Source organism: Tupaia chinensis, unplaced genomic scaffold (genome assembly GCF_000334495.1).
Source record: "Tupaia chinensis unplaced genomic scaffold, TupChi_1.0 Scaffold144806_1, whole genome shotgun sequence".
Taxonomy (NCBI): domain Eukaryota; kingdom Metazoa; phylum Chordata; class Mammalia; order Scandentia; family Tupaiidae; genus Tupaia; species Tupaia belangeri.
The window spans coordinates 2,504,317-2,523,930 of NW_006204667.1; the positions used below are offsets into that span (position 1 = coordinate 2,504,317).

Below are 19,614 nucleotides of genomic sequence, written 5' to 3' on the forward strand. Positions count from 1 at the left end.
AAAAAAAAAAATCTAAGGATGAACCAGCTGGTGGCACGGTGGTTAAGGCAGCTGAATCCCATATGGCTGATCTGTGCAGTTTGAGTCCGGGGCTCCACGGCTTGAGAAACACACCAGATACATATGCGTGCATGCCCAAAATCCGCAGGGGAGGGAGAACTGCAGGAGAAAGGCTTACAGTGTGGCCATCCCCAGTAAGGATGATTTCTCTCTCTCTCTCTCTTTCTCTCTGCATGTGTGTCTCCTCCAGTGAGAACACGTGCCCTCTAGCAAATATAAAATATATGTATTTGGGGAGTTCAAGACCTAAGAGAAGGTATAACACATAAGCAAGTATTTTCAAGCCATCCAAATTTCTTACTATTTTTTACGTGTTCATTTATTAAAAGGTTAATTAAATGCAGGCTTTTCAGTGGGAAAAAAAAGAGGTTATTCTTTTCTACTTTGAGAGTAACGAATTTATTAAAATTCCATATGAAAAGTATGAGCCAAATCCAGTATTTAACCAAGCATATAAGCAAAACCAATGGCCTGGTCCTACATGAAGACATCACGTCCCATTGTCAGGTTTCTTCTGGAAGGAAAAGTTAGAAGAAAACAGGAGACGCACAGGCCAGGGGACACACACTGAGCAAGTTAAGGAGAAGTGGGAGAAAATTAATACCATGGAAAGGCTAAGATGTTTTCTATTTCCCAAAGCTTCTCCCATGCTCTATATTTGTGTTTGAACTTCAGCTGAACCTGCAATGCACTCCACGTCCTTAGGGTTTCAATGTCTTCCTCCTAAGCCCTGCTCTAGGGCTGTGCAAGCCACCCGACCACAGCCAGAGAGAAAACCCACAGCCAGAGAGAAAACCGTGTCCCCACAGGTCTGATGGGAGATAAGAAAACCTATCTGACTCCTCGTGAATTTCACAAGTGTCTGTCTGCAACTTTCAGGGAAAGCTGAACCACCTCCAGCTTGTGGTTCGCGCCTCTGCCCCAGCTGCCAAGGCTTTGCGAGGTGGCCTCTTGCTCCAGCATTTTCAGATGGAAATGGGTAAGAAGGGGTGGAGAGAAGGAACAGGAGGAAGAGACTCGAGCCCTGGCAGTGCCGGCAGAAGGCCCCCTCCTGCTGCTGTGCGGTCCAAGAGCTTTCAGCGACCTGGCACAGCAGAGCAGGCAGGGGCAGAGGGAGGGGCTCGCGGGTTATGTGAGGGCAGCGAGCCCTGTCTATGTGGGCTCTTGCCAGGGCCTGGCAACTCCAGGAAAATGTAATCAAAGGAAGGCCCAGAGGAAGTCGATAAGTCGAAGTTTCTGCAGGGCAAAGGAGTAGATGGACGTTTTTCCTGTCAGCATTTCAGATAATACTGAGGAGGCGTGGCATTCTTTTCTAAAATCAGGGTAGAAGACTTTTAGAAAGTCCATCATCCAGTCCACGTTAGTGCGATTCCAGGTACGGCCTGTTTTATGGGAGCCAGGAGCATGCCCCTACACACAAAAGCCCGTTAGGGTTCCTCGGCAGCTGCCTTTGCCCGTGGGGTTTCCAGGGAAGGCTGAGTTAGGCTGGCTGTAAAGAGAGGCACCAGACAGGGCGAGGACTCTTTCAGACGTGTGTGGTTCTAACTCGAGTCCACTAACTTCTCACGTGGTTCCAATCATGGTGCTGGCCACGCCTGGCGTTACTTTCCTCGAGGCATCTTTTTTCTCCCTGCTAATGTCTTTTCACTGTCAGGAGTTACCTCGTGTTCAATGTCTCAGGCCAGGTCTGTGTAACACAAAGCGAGGTGGACATTTAACAGCGCCTCTCCTAATTCCTGTGCATGGCCTGACATCACTCCCTCTGTGCTACGGTTTAAAATGAACAGTTGTAACACAGCCCGAGGGAAGAGTAAGGACCAAGGAAAAGGGCTGGTTAGGGGGAGCCTTAAGAGAGTTATTAATAAGAGAGGAATGGACATTGCCCTCAGAGAACCGAGGTTAGGGTACCTATTTCAAATACCTTCACCATTCTGCCGTTAAGCTCTCTGATAGCAACCACGCTGACTGCACTGACGTATACAACTCAAAGCTAGTACAGGACCAGCAGGTGGAGTGCCAGTTAAGGCACTGGATTCCCACATGGTCGATTGCAGTTCAAGTCCCAGACCAAGCAGCTTGAAAATTATGACAAATAACTAACTAAATAAATTTTTTTTTGGAGAGGTTTTCGCTATAGGACACGTGCACTCACCAGACAGACAGAGAGAGACAGACAGAAAGTGAGAAATCACCCCCCGGGGGGATGGTTACGCCACAATCCCTACTCCTCCATTCTCCTCTCGGGATCTTGGGCACGCATGCACACGCGCCTGGCGTGAGTTTTAAGCCACCGGGTCTGGGACGTGAACCGCGGTCTACTACATGGGAGTCCAGCGACATAGCCATTATGCTAACTGCTGGTTCCCAATAAATAAATATTTTTTTAAAAAAAACAGCTGGCAGAAGGAACCATGATGGTTGGTCAGAAGAAAAAAAATTCTAGCACTAATATTACTACATGAATCTCAATAAAAGAGATATTGAAAACTAAAAAAAAAAGTTATTATTAGCAGTTTCACAAAAGGTCAGAAACATTCCACATTTGTTCATTTCCTATATTAGCCCTACAATAAATACTAAGTAACAGTTACAGTGTGAAAGTACAGTTGTATGATGTTATTTATAGGGGTGTTAAGAAAACTCGATCAAAGGATGTAGCTTTAAGGAGACTTGTAAAATGGAAATTAGTAAGTAGTATTTACAGGGCAATAGGCCCCTTTGAAATTCTGATAAATGTTATGGTCATCTCCCCGGGAAAATGCAAATGTATACAGAATTGTGGGTGTGATTTTGATTGATCGGTGGACTCCCTAAAGCCTATCCCTTAGCCCTATGAAGGGAGCTCCTGGCCTGTAGCCAGAGCCAAATGTTTTCTCTAAATAGGTGATTCTTCGTTTAAGTAGCATTCAAATGCCTCTAAAAATATGGAGTTGAAATATGCAGGAACATACAAAATACAGCACGCCGGGACCCGCAGATGGTGTGATGTTTACGTCACTGGACTTCCACATAGTCAACCGCAGTTTGAGCTCCAGACCCAGCGGATTAAACATGCTGGACATGCATGCATGCGTGCCTACAATCCTGAGAAAAGAATGGAGGAGAAGGGATTGCGGCATGGCCATACCCCCTGTGTGTGTATCTCTCTCTGTCTCTCCAGCAAGCACACATGCCCTATAGCAAAAATCTCTCTAAAAAATTACAAAAAAAACCCCGCCATGTCTGCTTTAAGGTAGCCCAATTATCACTTGGACAGAACAGTTCCCTAACGTGTGAAAATACGCCATGTCTGCTTTAAGGTAGCCCTAATATCACTTGGACAGAACAGTTCCCTAACGTGTCTGTGGTCTCAGCCGAGTCATATCAGCTCTTACTCTCCAAAGTCATCCTGCGTAGGAGCACATTGTGTAATCACCCTATCTCTAATCGCCTGTGAAAAATGTCAGTTTGTACAATGTAAGCAATCAGGGATGAAACAACAATAATATGACAGTTCAAAAATATAGCTGATGTGGGGCCAGTAGGTGGTGTGGTGGTGAAGGCGCTGGATTCTTACATGGCTGACAGCGGTTTGAGTCCCAGACCTGCCAGCTTACCGTCTCACTCCCCACTGCCCTACTCTCTTTCTTTCTGGCTTAATGAAAAAATAATAATTATTCTTTTTTTTTATTTTTTGGAGAGGTTTTTGGTATAGGGTGTGTGCGCTCACAAGAAAGCCAGAGAGACAGAAAGCAAAAAATCACTCCCCAGAAGGGATTGACCAAGCCGCAATCGCTCTCCTCCATTCTCCTCTCAGGATTTTGAGCACGCATGTGCAGGCGCCCAGCATGAGTTTTAAGCCACTTCTGAGTCTGGGACTCAGACTGCAGTTGACTTGACTACATGGGAGTCCAGTGACATAGTATGCCATCTGCTGGTCCCAAATTAAATAATTCTTAAAGATTAAAAGAGTGCACCTTGAAGATAGAAATACTTTAATTATAAAAATTGGCAGGGGAAGGAGAGGTATAAAGAAGTTAAATACTAAGTTATAGTATGGATGTTTAAAAAGAACTTGATCCAGGGGCCAGCAGGTGGCATAGTGGTTAGGCACAGGATTCCCACGTGGCCAACCATGATTAAAGTCCCAGACCTGGCACCTTGAAACTCACACTGGGTGCTTGTGCATGAGTACCCTAAATGCTAGAGGAGAAAGAGAGAAAGGGATTGCAGCAAGGCCACTGCCCTTGGAAGCTGGCTTCTCGCTTTCTCTCGTCTCTCTGTCTCTGGTGAGTGCACCCTATAGCAAAAATCTCTCTCTTAAAAGGAAAACAAAAAACAAACAAACAACCTCCCCCCTTGATCCAAGCATGTAGCTTTAGAAAAAGTCCTCGCCTTTTTATTTTTAGAATAAACTAGTATCATTTTTTAAAAGAATAATGAAGTAATAAAAAGACTATTGACTAACTCCAGGGTCAAACTTTTGTACCAAAATAAACTAGTACTTTAATTTTGTTTATCCATTAACTTTTTTTTTTTGAGAGGTTTTTTCACTCGCCAGAAAGACAGAGAGAGACAGAGAGACAGAAAGTGAGAAATCACCCCCCAGGGGGGATGGCTACACCACAGTCCCTTCTCCTCCATTCTCCTCTCAGGATCTTGGGCATGCACGCACACACACATCCAGTGTGAGTTTAAGCCACCGGGTCCAGGACTCGAATCATAGTCGACTACATGGGAATCCAGGGACATAGCTATTACACTAACTTCATTCCCTCTGTTAACTTTTTAAAGTCCCTGATATGATGCAACTTTTAGTTGAAGTCCTAGGATTCTGCTCCATTACTTTAAAAAGCAGCAACAAAGATCTGGAAAAATAATCTGCAGACAGCATTTAGCATTGAGTCTGTCTCTACCATGAGATAATCCCTACGACACCTTTTTCAGACATTTAAATTTTGTTCAGTCTGTTTCCCTAGCCTGGATGTATTCACTGAGAAATAAACTCACAAATACCTGAGTGGGGCCGAATGACATTCACCATCTTATGCTGAAATGTGGTGGCCAAAAGGGTGCTTGGGTGATGGCTAGACCACGCCATCCTTATGTCCTGTTCTGCCTCTTCCAGCTGGACTGACAACACATCCTATACTTCTCAGCCTCCCAGTAACCTCCTTCCTGCTGCACCTGACTCTGCAAACCTAGCCCACCTGACCCAACCTCAGTACCCCATAACCTCTGTGGTTCTCATGGCTACAGAATAAGGTCTAAACACTTCATGCTGACTCAGCCTTGACCAATCTTAGCCCCATTAAATAGGTCCATCAGCTGCACCAAACTCAACACCATTCCCTGAGCTGGAGGTCACAGTTCACGACTTTGCTGCTTGACGTCTTTATCTGCTCTTCCTAGCAATGAGTGTTTGAGTAGAGCAACGTCCCTGTGCTAGAGGTTGTGGGCACTCCAAACCCCATCTCTCCTTATGGAGCGAAACATGTACGCTACTAACCAATACATAAGGCAAAATTTGTAAGTGTCGTGAGAGGGGGACACAATGCCATAGGAGCATGAAGTAGGAAGAAAAAGAAGTTTTGACCCAAAGTGTCTGACGTGGATGATATTTGAAGTGTGTTCATTTAGTTTTTAAGTCTAGTTCTTCATTCCAGAGATACAGCATCCCAACCAGGTCTTACTGCCATGGTCTACACCCAGCCTCAGCAGGCCCTGGACCCTGGGTGTACCCATGCCTAGCATACTCAGGAAGGTCTCCAGGCATGAACTGGTAACCTTCACACGTGTCTGTCGCTCAGAGCATCACATTTTATTGCTGTCCCACCATCCTCTCTCCCCTCTAAAGTGTGTTCATCAGTTGGGTGGAACTGTATTGATAAGGGGAAATGCCTTCAGCCAAATCACTAAGCAGCATCCCTTTTCAAAAACTGTCTAATGGTGCTGCGGCATGCTAACCTAAACGTTTCAAGGCCCATACTGAAGTGAATGGTTAGAAGGCATATGTAAGTGGAGACTGGTCTTGAGACGGGGTGGTCAGGCCTTGAGAATGTAGTTAAAGGTTGGCACCTAACTGACCCCTGTGCCCATCTCTACTTCAGTCTTGAATGCCAGCCTCCATCATTAGAAGCAGGATGGTGTAAATACCGGGATAGAAATCTGACAGATTATACCAGAAGGAAGGGCTTTCTATGCCAAGACCTCTGCACCGGCCAGGGTAAGGCATCCTGTTGGTATGGCAGTTGGAGGGAGGGCAACAAAAGAACACAATGAAAACTGTTTGGGGTTTCGTTGGGACCCAAATGCAATGATGAGGACTTTTTATCTTTGAAACAGAACCAAGATTAAGAAATGGCTACCTGGGTGTATACCCTTCATATACTAAAACATCTCGGTGTGGAGCCAGCAGTTGGTGTAGTGGTTACATTGTTGAACTCCCACATGGCAGACTGCAGTTTGCGTCCCTAACCTGGTGGCTTGAAAACCACTCTAGGCACATGTGCATACATGCCCAAGATCCTAGGAGGACAATGGAGGAGAAGGGATTGCATAGTGGCCATACCCCCTGGAGGCTGATTTCTTACTTTCCCTCTCACTGTCTCTGTCTCTCTCTGGCGAGTGCATGTGCCCTATGGTAAAAACCTTAAAAAAAAAAAAGGAAAAACTTGGTGATTGGAGAAATATAAATTTTTTCTGCCTACACTAAAGTAGACAGCACTCTCAAGTCATAATAAAAACCCCCATGCAACTAGAAACATCCATGAGTAGTTTGACAACATGTAATACAGACATTCAGTTGGCGATAGAAAAGAACTACAGGGGGCCAGTGGGTGGCATGGTGGTTGAGGTGCTGGACTCCCACATAGCTGATCATAGTTCCAGTCCTGGACCCAGAAGTCCAAAAATCACAACAAATAAATAGATAAGTAAATAAGGGGCTGGCAGGTGGTGTAGTGGTTTGGGGCACTGCGCTCCCGCATGGCCAAGTGTGGTTCGAGTCCCAGACCTGGAGGCTTGCTTTCTCACTTTCTCTCTCTCTCACTCTGTCCCTCTCTGATCAAATTAAAATAATCATATAAATAAATAAAGTTAAATAAAATAATTCTTTAAAAAATAGATATAAATAAATGTGTTTTTTTTTAAATACTGTTACTTGCATCAGTTAAATGAACTTACAATAATTATGCTGAAAGACACCAGACAGAAAAGAATGCATAGGGGCGTGATTTCAAACAGATCTGCAGGGGTCGAAAATAAAACCTGTCATTGCCTGGATTCCGGTGGTGGAGGATGAGAGAAAGGAGTATGAAGAACTTCGGGGATGGTGAGACAGCCTGTGTCTCGATTGTGGCAGTTACATTCCAGGGGAGTAAAACCGTCAGAACTCACTGAACTGCACATGCTGAATGAATGCAGCTTATTGTTTATAAGTTATTTCTCAACTGAGCTGATTAAAAAAACATTCATCTGTAGGACCAGCAGATGCATAATGGTCACATCACTGGACTACCATGTAGTCAACTGGGGCTCAAGTCCCAGAACCAGTGGCTTAAAATTTGCACCAGGAGCTCATGTGTACATGTCCAAAATCCTGAGGGGAGAATGAAGGAGAAGAGATTGCAGTGTGGCCATCCTACCTGGAGGGGGTGGTGATTTCTCACTTTCTGTCCCTCTGTCTCTCTAATGAATGCACGTGCCCTAAGGCAAATATAGCTCTTAAAAAAGTTCAGGTGTGCATAGTTAAGTGGAGCATTTTTATATTGCCATGCTCATGCAATCTACTCTGTTCAAACCACAGTGCACACTGTCAAATGAAATTACAAAATCAAATAAAAATCTAATTCCTGACTTCTGTCAGGACTTAGAAAATGTTTTGAAATGGTCTAGATTCTAAGCCCTTTAATTTACCTCTCAAGACGTTTTCCAGCTAAAACAAAACACAAGACCATAAAGAAAGCTGAAGAAAGAAAAAGACCTAGAGAGAATTTGAAAATGTTTTATTGGGATTTTTAAAAAGAATTATTTGTTCAAATTTATTTTTTTGTTATTAGTTTGCTATAGAGCATGTGCACTCACCAGAGGAAGCAGGGGGTGGGAGGTGATGAGAAAACAAGCTGTCAGGTCTGGGACTTGAACCATGGTCGGCCATGTGGGAGTCCAGTGCCTTAACCACTATGCTACCTGATGTGTTCTTTTGTTGTTGTTGTTGTTGTTTTGGAGAGGTTTTTGCTATAGGGCATGTGTGCTCGCCAGACAGACAGAGAGAGACAGAGAGATAGAAAGCGAGAAATCACCCCCTGGGGGGATGGCCACGCCACAATCCCTTCTCCTCCATTCTCCTCTCAGGATCTTGGGCATGTGCGCATACGTGCCCGGCATGAGTTTTAAGCCACTGGGTCCAGGATGCAAACCATGGTCAACTACATGGGAGTCCAGCGACATAGCCATTACACTAACTGCTGGTCCCCTGATGTGGCCATTTCAACAAGCTGTGCTAAAGCAGTCATATCAAATGTAAGGCATCTGCTCAATATTTATTAAATATATATAAATGAAATGCCTGGTTCTTTCCCTCTAGAAACATGCTTCATTTATTACTTGATATTTTTTTAATGCAGAAAGTATAGTGGTTTCTTTTTTTTTTTTTTTCTAATTTGCTGTAGGGCACTTGTACTCACTGGAGAGAGAAGAGAGAGCGAGAAAGAGAGAAAGTAAGAAAATATCTCCCGTGGAGGATGGTCACACCGCAATTCCTTCTTCTCCATTCTTCTCTCGGGATTTTGGGCATATCCGCACATATTTTCAAGTCATTGGGTCTAGGACTCGAACCACATAGTCAGCCATGCAGTATCTAGCCACTTCAACCACCATGCACTGACTGGTCCAATCTTTTTTTTAAAGATAACATTATAACAAAACATCCATATCCCATATCGAAATTGCCATATTCCCTATTCGATGTCCTTCATTAACCTAAGAGGACGGAGAAACTCAGAGAACCCAGAGGTGAAGAGTATGTCACAAGGACCACAGTCCATGTTAGCCTGAACCATGACTTTAGGCAAATTAGAAAAGGGCTCTGCGTCCCTCAAACACTTTCTAACCGTATGGTTGTAATGATTCATCTGTAATGGTACAAACCCTAACATGTCAAATGAAAAAATGGTGACCCGAGAGAAGTCGATGTGATGATCCCGACCAGGCTCCTGACTGGCCTAGACCCGGAGCAGCGTGGCTGGTCTCCAACTATCTGGGCCTCATCAGAGGGTTTTTCGATTTCACAAAAGGCAGTGAAACAATAGGATTCTGAGCAGTGATACTGCGGCTGCACTGAGAGCAGAAATAAACGAGAGGTATCTGCTGAAGACACAGCTGCAAGGGATCCAGGTGAGACCTGCATGCAATGGAAACTCCTGGAGGAGATGGCTGCTCCTCGGCAGGTCATCTGCCTGGTGCATGAGCAGGTCTCTCCTGAGCACAGGCCCCGTGCCGGGCGCTGCAGAACCCAGGCTGGCCAGAGCGCTGGGAGCGGCCGTTCTCAGCCAGTGACTTTATTTGGGAATTATTATAATTATTACTTTTCCCTAAGCTCCATCTCTGGGCCATATCAGCTCAACAGGTCTGTGTTCAGCTTGTGCAGAACACTCTACCTGAGGTCAGTCGAAAAATGGGAGACAGGGTGAGAGGGGACCAATGAGTAAAGGACACCTTTCTTTTGATTGCTCTGCCCACTGGCATTTTCCAAGTCAGACTGATGGGTTTTAAAAACTATTCTTCAGACATGAAAATTGTCTAGGACTGGACTTTTTGTGGCCTTTCAAAACACTCAGCTTCGGCTGTCGGGTGTCTGACCCATGAGAACAGCCTCACTGCTCTGGAGACGCTGTAGGTGAGCCAGGGGGGCTGGCAGTCAGGGTGGTTACACCGTGATCAGTCGTCCCTGGTCCTCGCACACAGCTGTCACAGCTGACGACCCAAGTCCTTCCTCCTTTCAGCCTCATACTCTGGATCAGAGATCATAAACAGATCAAGCGACAGCTGTTTCAGCCAATGTCACGTTTTACTTGGCCAGCGCAATGTTCTTAAATGCTCTGCAGAGGGGTGTCTGTGGGTGGGGCTAGCTCTCCAGGGTACCACAGACTCCACCACTCCCTACTGTCCTCCACGCAGTCTGTTCTGCCTGGAGCCTCTGAGCTTACAGCGCTGAATAGTGCATTTTCCCACTCCCTCTCCCAGCTTAGCGCCCTACTGAAAGGGAGCTGCCTCCTATAACAGTTCTGAGAAATAGGCTAAACCTAAGCTTAATTTGCTTTACGACGCCAGTGGTTAAAAGGAGTTTTTACTTATCTGGAGAATCTTTGCATTTCAGCGGGACTCTCCCATACTGTCAGTGCTTTCGAGGACAGAACCTCTGACTATAAATTAAAACCACTTGCTAGGGGGACCAGCAGATGGCATAACGGTTACATCGCTAGACTTCTACTTCATCAACCATGGTTCAAATCTCAGACTTGTCACTGTAAACTCATTCCAGGCATGTGTGTGTGCGTGCCCAAGATCCCGAGAGGAGAATGGAGGAGAAGGGATTGCAGCATGGCCATCCCTCCAGGGGGTAAGCACACACACCATATAGCAAAAATCTCTCTCTAAAAACCAACCAACCAACCAACCAACGAAACTCCAACACTCGTTAGGTAGTAGAAGAGTTTTAGAGGAAAAAGAGCACAGCAGGACATCAGAGGCTGTCACACGGGAGACTTCCTGCTCGCCCCGAACGTATGCAGGATGGCAAATGCCTCAGCACTCCACAAGAACCTGACAACCCACTCCTAGGCAAGGGCCACTCTGACAGGAAGGGATGGGCCAGTTCCAGGACCACGTGTGCCCAGTGGCTGTGGCTGAGCCTCATGTTATTTACTTTCCAGCATGTTTTAACTTGCCCTGCTCCCAGCTGGATCCCAGGCCGTGAAAAACAGGGCTCGTGCAAAGCCAAGGGAATTTGTGCAGCTGCTCGGATGCTGTCATTCCATCTGCCAGCGTCTCTCCCTGTGTGACAAAACTACCCCTAAGGCAGGAGTGCCTGAGCTGCTGTTGCAGTACCCAACACCTCTCACCCTGTCCTTTAGCCAAACAGTTGAGCTGTCTGTGCAGAAGGCCTGAATTGAGGAATGAGAGCCATTTGCCATCCCCACATGTGAGGGAAAAAGAGAAAAACTGCTCTTATAAACCCGTGCACAGCAGTACTGAAGACGTGTGATGCAGACGTGTGACAGCAGTTAATAATTACCCAGCTGACTAGGCCACAGGCCTGTACCAAGCACTTTACATGCTTTATTTCTTCTCGTACTAACCCTCTGGGCAAGACAATACACCCCTTTTACAAACCAAAGCTCTGAGTCACACAATAGCTGGTAGGTGAGCCACCCAACCCGACTTCTCTCATGCTGTCCCCGTCAGGGAGCCCAGGAGCAGCTGACCAGTGGCAGTTGATCAGACACCATCCTAGGTATCATTTCAGCTCCTTACAGTGGGGGATCTGAGCATGAGGAAGTTAGGAACTTGCTCAAAGTGATGTGGTTTTGTGGTGTCTCCATGATCTGAATCCAGGTCAGTGTGGTTCCAACTGCTCTCTGGAACCTGAGGAGGACATGGTCTGCAGGGCTCAGTGGAGAACCTCGCTTGGCCTCACGTGTCCACAGAAGCAGCCATTGCAAGAGACGAGAGAAACCAGCAAAACAACCGCTCTGCTCTCGACTACCTCAAAAGTTCATTCCTTTGGTTCAAACATTCCCTTAGCCCCAGATCCACTATCAGAATGCAAAGTCCTGGGGCCAGCAGGTAGGATGATGATGAAGGTGCTGGACTCTCACATGGTTGACTGTGGTTCGAATCCCAGACCTGGCACCTTACTTTCTCACTTTCCCTCTCACTCTCCCTCTGTCTCTCTCCAGTGAACACACATGCCCTATAGCAAATTAATAATAAATAAATATTTTTTATAAAAAGAATACAAAGTCCTAGAGAGACATTTTTATCAGTGAAGGAGTTTAGCAGATTCTCCCAACCTCCTTCCAGCAATATTATGGATTAGAGGTTGAGAAGTCTGGTGAGGGTACAGAGGTGCTAAAAGGAAGAGGAGGTCAGAATATGAGGCCACGTCACCAAAGGCTCATTTCCCAAAGTCAGATTTTTGCTTGCAGCCATTTAAAACACCATTTCAGCCATCTTGTCTGAAGCCAAATGTGTCCGGTTAAGTTTCCATTCCTGCGGGCGTGTGCTACACATGCAGACAAGTATAGGTAGTATTTTAATACAGAGGCGAGACTGCAGAGTGCAATCCCTAACCTCGACAATTGCAGAATGCGACTGTCAGAAACCACTGGTATTTCACATTTACTTCTGGCTTCTTCTAGCAATTCTCCCCAAATGTCACATCTGGAAGGATCGTTGTTTGAAATTAAATTGTTTTTGGAAATCTCTGGATGTCACGTAAAGGACTTTTCCACCCCAGCCTCTCTATTGGCGATCTGTGAGACAGCCTGTTAGTTATGATTTGGAGTTTTATTTTGTCCCTTTTAACAATAAGAAAGACTTACTGATTCATTTGTAAGTGCTGTTAATATTCAAGTATCTCCATGTACCAGATTTTTAAAAAAGAACTACTAACATATTGAATATATGCTTGACGTTTTAGTTATTTATTTATCATAAGATATAAGGCTGAAAATATAGGTCAAAGAATTAATTCCAAATGGGAATCTATGTTTCTAAAAGAAATAGGGTGTTCTGTTTGTTTGTTTGTTTGTTTGTTTGTTTTCCTTTTCACATTTGAGTTAAAATGATCATTTTCTGGGGCCAGCAGGTAGCAGCGTGGTGGTTGAGGCGGCTGGATTCCCACCTAGTGGGCCATAGTTCGATCCCAGACCTGGCAGCTTGCTTTCTCACTTTCTTTTTCTCTCTCTGTCTCTCTCTGGTCAACTTCAAAAAAATAAATTAAATAGTGATAATAAATAAAAATTTTAAGTATTATCATTTTCTGACTCCTTATAAGGACACTGGTTGGCAGGTGAAGTGGTTAAGGTATTGTTTGACTCTCTGGCCAAATTCCCTCCAGAAATGCCTTTGCTTAAAGAAAATGGATGAGGAATGTGTTGTCATTTGGTTTGGTTCCTACACTCATCCGTTTGGCAGCAAGTCTGGCTCTCAGGGTCAGGTGACCTCTAGGTGACAGGGAAAAATGAAGCAAGGGACCAATGAGGGAATGACAGGAAAAAGCCACAGACTGAGATAGCCACTCAACCCAGTCAGCTTCCGCAGTGGAGAGACGAAAGGAAAGGCAGACGCCATCTGGCCTGAACTTGGACTTGACCGCTGGGCCATTCCCAGGGCCTGATTCGTCCACAGCTCACATGCTCAAGGGAAACCAGCTCAGGGGAGAAGCCAAGGGAAGATTTCCAAAGAAGAGAGAACCAATAATCCAGGTCAGTGTGGTTCCAACTGCTCTCTGGAACCTGAGGAGGACATGGTCTGCAGGGCTCAGTGGAGAACCTCGCTTGGCCTCACGTGTCCACAGAAGCAGCCATTGCAAGAGACGAGAGAAACCAGCAAAACAACCGCTCTGCTCTCGACTACCTCAAAAGTTCATTCCTTTGGTTCAAACATTCCCTTAGCCCCAGATCCACTATCAGAATGCAAAGTCCTGGGGCCAGCAGGTAGGATGATGATGAAGGTGCTGGACTCTCACATGGTTGACTGTGGTTCGAATCCCAGACCTGGCACCTTACTTTCTCACTTTCCCTCTCACTCTCCCTCTGTCTCTCTCCAGTGAACACACATGCCCTATAGCAAATTAATAATAAATAAATATTTTTTATAAAAAGAATACAAAGTCCTAGAGAGACATTTTTATCAGTGAAGGAGTTTAGCAGATTCTCCCAACCTCCTTCCAGCAATATTATGGATTAGAGGTTGAGAAGTCTGGTGAGGGTACAGAGGTGCTAAAAGGAAGAGGAGGTCAGAATATGAGGCCACGTCACCAAAGGCTCATTTCCCAAAGTCAGATTTTTGCTTGCAGCCATTTAAAACACCATTTCAGCCATCTTGTCTGAAGCCAAATGTGTCCGGTTAAGTTTCCATTCCTGCGGGCGTGTGCTACACATGCAGACAAGTATAGGTAGTATTTTAATACAGAGGCGAGACTGCAGAGTGCAATCCCTAACCTCGACAATTGCAGAATGCGACTGTCAGAAACCACTGGTATTTCACATTTACTTCTGGCTTCTTCTAGCAATTCTCCCCAAATGTCACATCTGGAAGGATCGTTGTTTGAAATTAAATTGTTTTTGGAAATCTCTGGATGTCACGTAAAGGACTTTTCCACCCCAGCCTCTCTATTGGCGATCTGTGAGACAGCCTGTTAGTTATGATTTGGAGTTTTATTTTGTCCCTTTTAACAATAAGAAAGACTTACTGATTCATTTGTAAGTGCTGTTAATATTCAAGTATCTCCATGTACCAGATTTTTAAAAAAGAACTACTAACATATTGAATATATGCTTGACGTTTTAGTTATTTATTTATCATAAGATATAAGGCTGAAAATATAGGTCAAAGAATTAATTCCAAATGGGAATCTATGTTTCTAAAAGAAATAGGGTGTTCTGTTTGTTTGTTTGTTTGTTTGTTTGTTTTCCTTTTCACATTTGAGTTAAAATGATCATTTTCTGGGGCCAGCAGGTAGCAGCGTGGTGGTTGAGGCGGCTGGATTCCCACCTAGTGGGCCATAGTTCGATCCCAGACCTGGCAGCTTGCTTTCTCACTTTCTTTTTCTCTCTCTGTCTCTCTCTGGTCAACTTCAAAAAAATAAATTAAATAGTGATAATAAATAAAAATTTTAAGTATTATCATTTTCTGACTCCTTATAAGGACACTGGTTGGCAGGTGAAGTGGTTAAGGTATTGTTTGACTCTCTGGCCAAATTCCCTCCAGAAATGCCTTTGCTTAAAGAAAATGGATGAGGAATGTGTTGTCATTTGGTTTGGTTCCTACACTCATCCGTTTGGCAGCAAGTCTGGCTCTCAGGGTCAGGTGACCTCTAGGTGACAGGGAAAAATGAAGCAAGGGACCAATGAGGGAATGACAGGAAAAAGCCACAGACTGAGATAGCCACTCAACCCAGTCAGCTTCCGCAGTGGAGAGACGAAAGGAAAGGCAGACGCCATCTGGCCTGAACTTGGACTTGACCGCTGGGCCATTCCCAGGGCCTGATTCGTCCACAGCTCACATGCTCAAGGGAAACCAGCTCAGGGGAGAAGCCAAGGGAAGATTTCCAAAGAAGAGAGAACCAATCCCTTTAACGGACCAGAAAGAATTTTTCAACTTTTTCTTTTATTTCCTGTTCAAGTTGTGGACCTCAATCCCGCCTTATCTCTCCCTTTGTCTCCAACTGGAAGCTTTAAGGGAAGGCCGGTGGTAACTTTGTGTCTTCACCTTCTTCGCTTAAAGAAGTAAGTGGGACTCAGGGAGTTTAGAGCCAGGACCACGGCATCAGAGCAGGTGCTTGGAACAGGAATATTGGAAAGATAGATTTCCTGGACTTACTAGGTAGGCCTGTCTTCAACTTGTAGGACATTTATTTATATGTGAGACAGCCTCTCAGAGGTAAATGTTACAGAGAGAAAAGGCACATGAGGAGAAGACCCAACGCACAGACAAACAATAAGCAAGAGGCGGAGACCTGGGGAAATACTCTCAGTCCTTCACCTGTTCGTCAAGCAGAGCCTGCACCCCCACTGAACCGTGAGATTGTTCAGCTTCTTCAATAAGGACCCTGCCAGGGTGTGTCGTGCTGTTTGGTGGGGCTCTAAGTATCTGAGGAGACACTTATTAGTTAACCTTGGAATTTAGATTCCTACGAACCATGTCTATCCATTCAGGCATGATGGAAGGATTTACCAAGCCACCATCGCTGAGAAACTGCGTGGATGTGTGCTTGGCGCTGGAGACGGGGCTGGGGCGCTGGGCAGAAGCCGGATACTGAAGACATACGAGGTCATTTAAGCTAGATAAACATTTGAGAGTATGTCTGTGTTGTAGTTTGTGTTCATTTTGGGCCTAAAGATATTTGAATTTTAATATTTGTGTTTTAATATGAGATCCTCTCCTCTCACCATTATAATCAGTATTTGTCTTTGTAGAGAAGCAGAAAGCCACATATGGGAGCCCATTTGTTTATTTTAAAGAATCATTCATTTAAGTTTTTATTATTATTTTTATTATTATCATTATTATAGTTTTAATCATGTGTGCTCATGAGAGAGAGAAAAAGTGAGAAAGCAAGTCAGCAGGTCTGGGACTCAAACTGCAATCAGCCATATGTGGGAGTCCAGCACCCTAACCACCATGTCACCTGCTGGCCTCAAGACCATTTATTTTTGCTCCACTCATCCCAAGACCATTTAGTTTTACTCTGGGCTTTGGGCTCTGAGAAGCAGCAGCAGTATCTACTGTGGTCTTTCTACTCACCTATATGTGATGTGTAAGTATCAACTGAGGTGGATTTATTTTTAAATAATTATGTTACACCATCATTAACTCCAGGTGACCCTTATCCCTCACATTTCCACCTTAGGAGGCTATACACCAATCTCACCGACGATGCCATTCTCTAACGTCCGTAGCTCCTCCCGACGGTCAATAGCCCCACAGTCCACACATGCCACAGGAACCCAGGTCCTTTGGGTCTGGCTTATAGGATCAGCCGTGTAGAAGAGACCTGGTCCCATTACCTTAATGTCGTGCTTCGTCCCCCTGAGAGCCATGGCACCCGGGAATGCTGCCCTGATACGCTGGCATGGCTGGCACGAAGGAAAGGGGAGGGGAGGCCCAGGAGTTGGACAGGGTGGGCCGGCTGCTAGCATCATCAAGGGGCAGTTTGTGAGGTCGAGGCTGCCTTCGTGACATCAGCACAGCTGAGGAGCAGGTCATCTGGGGCCACCGAAGATAGTTAAAAGGCCAACAGCCCCGAGTAGGGTCCTCCTGCGTGTTTTCACTGCTACCTCCCGAAAGTTACAAGGCATTCTTTTGTTTCGAGATCACAGAGGCAAGTGGCTCTAGAAGCCTTAGTTTTGATTTCAGGAAATGACTTTAACAGAAGGTATGAAGAGATAAAAGACTAAGAATGCTCTTAAAATGATCTTGTGTTTTTCCTCTCTTTCTACCTTTCTTTTTAATCCGATAGTCTGGAAAGTTTGCCTGGTATTACATAGAGAAAATATAAAAGTTAACACATCAGGGCTCCTTCAGCTTCCCACTGCCAACCTACAGACTCACATGCATCCACATTCACCATCCTTCCAAAACAAACATGGGCCTCCCATTAAAGACCCTCCCCCACACATGCTGCTGATCCCCTGGTGCCGTTCTCCTCCAGGGCTTGCTTTCTCCCCCATCGCCTCTCCTGCTTCTTCAGCCTCTTCCTCTCCATTGAATCGTTATCCTAGGAATTCGAATATAGTCTAGAAGTACCCATCTTTTAATGAAATCTCTCTTAGTCCAGCATCTCTATTTCTAGGGAACCCACCATCTCTCCCTCAGGGTCTTTGAAACTAATCTTTTCCAATGCATCCCACCTCTATCACCGTAGGCTGCAACCCCCACTGCACGGTTGTATTCTTTCCAAGGTGAGCAGCCAAGTCCACATTGCTGAACTGAATAGATATTTTCGTCCTCATTCTACTCAATCTTTCAGCGTGGCACACTCTTCTTCACATCCTTACTTCTGACGTTTCCTCTCATTTCAGCTTCCATGGCACCATGCTCTCCAGGCGTTTGTCCACGTGCTCATTCTCCAGCCCTCAACTATTACAATATCTAGGACTCCGCCCTGAGTCTACCTTTCTAACCCAGTGCTCATTCTGACTGCTTGGAAGGTGTTAATGCAACAATGTATATTCTAGCCCCATCCCCTTTTTGAGATCCAGACTCACATATCCTGCCTAATTTAAATATCTTATAAGCATTTTGATTTTGACTTATCCCGAATGAGACAGTACTTGGAGCTATGGCCTTTGGGAGATTAAGTCACAGACACTGCATCCTAATGAATGAAATCGGCACCCTTACAGAAAAGCTCAAGGGGAAGGGAGTATCCTTTGTCCCCTCTGCCATGTGAGGACACCACATTCCTCCCCTCTGGAAGATGCAGTGACAGAGTGCCATCCCGGAGGAAGGGACAGCCCTCACTGGACACTAATCTTGATGTGCTATTGGACTTCCCAGCTTCCAGAACCAGAAGAAATCTCTTTCTGCTCTTTATAAATTACCCACTCTGGCATATTTTGTTATAGCAGCACAAATGAACTAAGACATAAAGGTTTGCTATGAAAGTCAGTTCTCTTTCTTCCACGCCTCCCACTCAACTCCAACTTCTTCTGCCCTAACAGATACACACATGCACATACACAAAATTTGAAAACGTGAGACTATCCAGCCTGTCTTGGGTCTTTTGGTTGTGACCTTCCCACTGAGAATTTTGCCTTTGAAGAATGAGTTACAGGCCCAGCCACAGTGGCACAGCAATGGTAGAACAGCTTATGGAAGGTAGAGGTTTGGTTCCCAAGTCAGCTGTCCACACTGGGTGGACACGTGCATGCCTTTGATCCTGGTTGGCTGGGAAGGCTTGAGGAGGAGGACTGCCACATGAGGACCTGTTAAGGGCGCTTGTCTTTCTCTCTTTCATAAATAAATAAACGGAAATAAGATATTTAGCTGGGTCCCCGAATTTAGAATATTAAGTCAGATCTATACCTTTAGTCCTAAGCAATTGGAATTTAGATGACAAGGGCACCTTTTCAAATATATCTGGAGAAAACATAAAGAGAGGAAGGGTAATAACATGAGGGGCCTTCAAAAAGTTCACGGTAAGTGTGTATTTTGAAAAAAACTATGCAGAGATTTCAAAAGTTGTTTGCGTGAAAATAAACTCATAGTTTCCTTTGCGTTTCCCAGGAACTTTCTGGAGTCCCCTTGTATGCTTGATTGTGTAGAAGACATGAAAAGAAAACACCAGATGGCAGCACCAGATACCAGATATGTCTGATGGGGTTTCAGCTCAGGCCCAAGCATCAGGGAGGCTGAAAGCAGCTGAAAACGGCACCGAGAGACAGCCACTCAGAGAACAGGTAGCTTTCCATAAGGAAAGCCAATGCCTATTTTGCCATTTAGAACAGGATGTGTAGGAGCAAGATTTAAAAACAAATCCTAAGAAAATAACCGTGAGCATTCCCTAACTTAAAAAGGTTATCAGCCAAAGGCTTCATGTTGGTTTATAATTATAAATAATTAACTGTCCCAATGATCTTGAAAGGTCCTAAAGGTAAAGAATGAGTGACTATCAGCTTCTGAAAAGGGAAAGCGTTTTCCCAAATATTAAACACAATTATTAAAATTTATTCATTCACTTTAAAACAAGAAGCAACCATGACCTCTATGATTATATTCCTCAGAAAATAAGTCATTTACTGAAAGAGACAACAAAGAAGCTTGCTGACATGATGCAATATTAAA

The 19,614-nt window shown here is 44.9% G+C and overlaps 1 protein-coding gene across 2 annotated transcripts in view; it reads right to left on the reverse strand.

Annotated features, from left to right (window-relative positions):
• Nucleotides 1-16,937, reverse strand: part of ZNF475 (zinc finger protein 475) — a 48,116-nt gene extending 31,179 nt beyond the window's left edge. For both annotated transcript variants that reach the window (XM_006167479.3, XM_006167480.2), the window contains exon 1: nucleotides 16,836-16,937. In XM_006167479.3, the coding sequence (XP_006167541.2) occupies nucleotides 16,836-16,868 (33 nt within the window). In that variant the 5' untranslated portion in view covers nucleotides 16,869-16,937. The remainder of the gene's footprint in view (nucleotides 1-16,835) is intronic.
• Nucleotides 16,938-19,614: the final 2,677 nt, after the last annotated feature.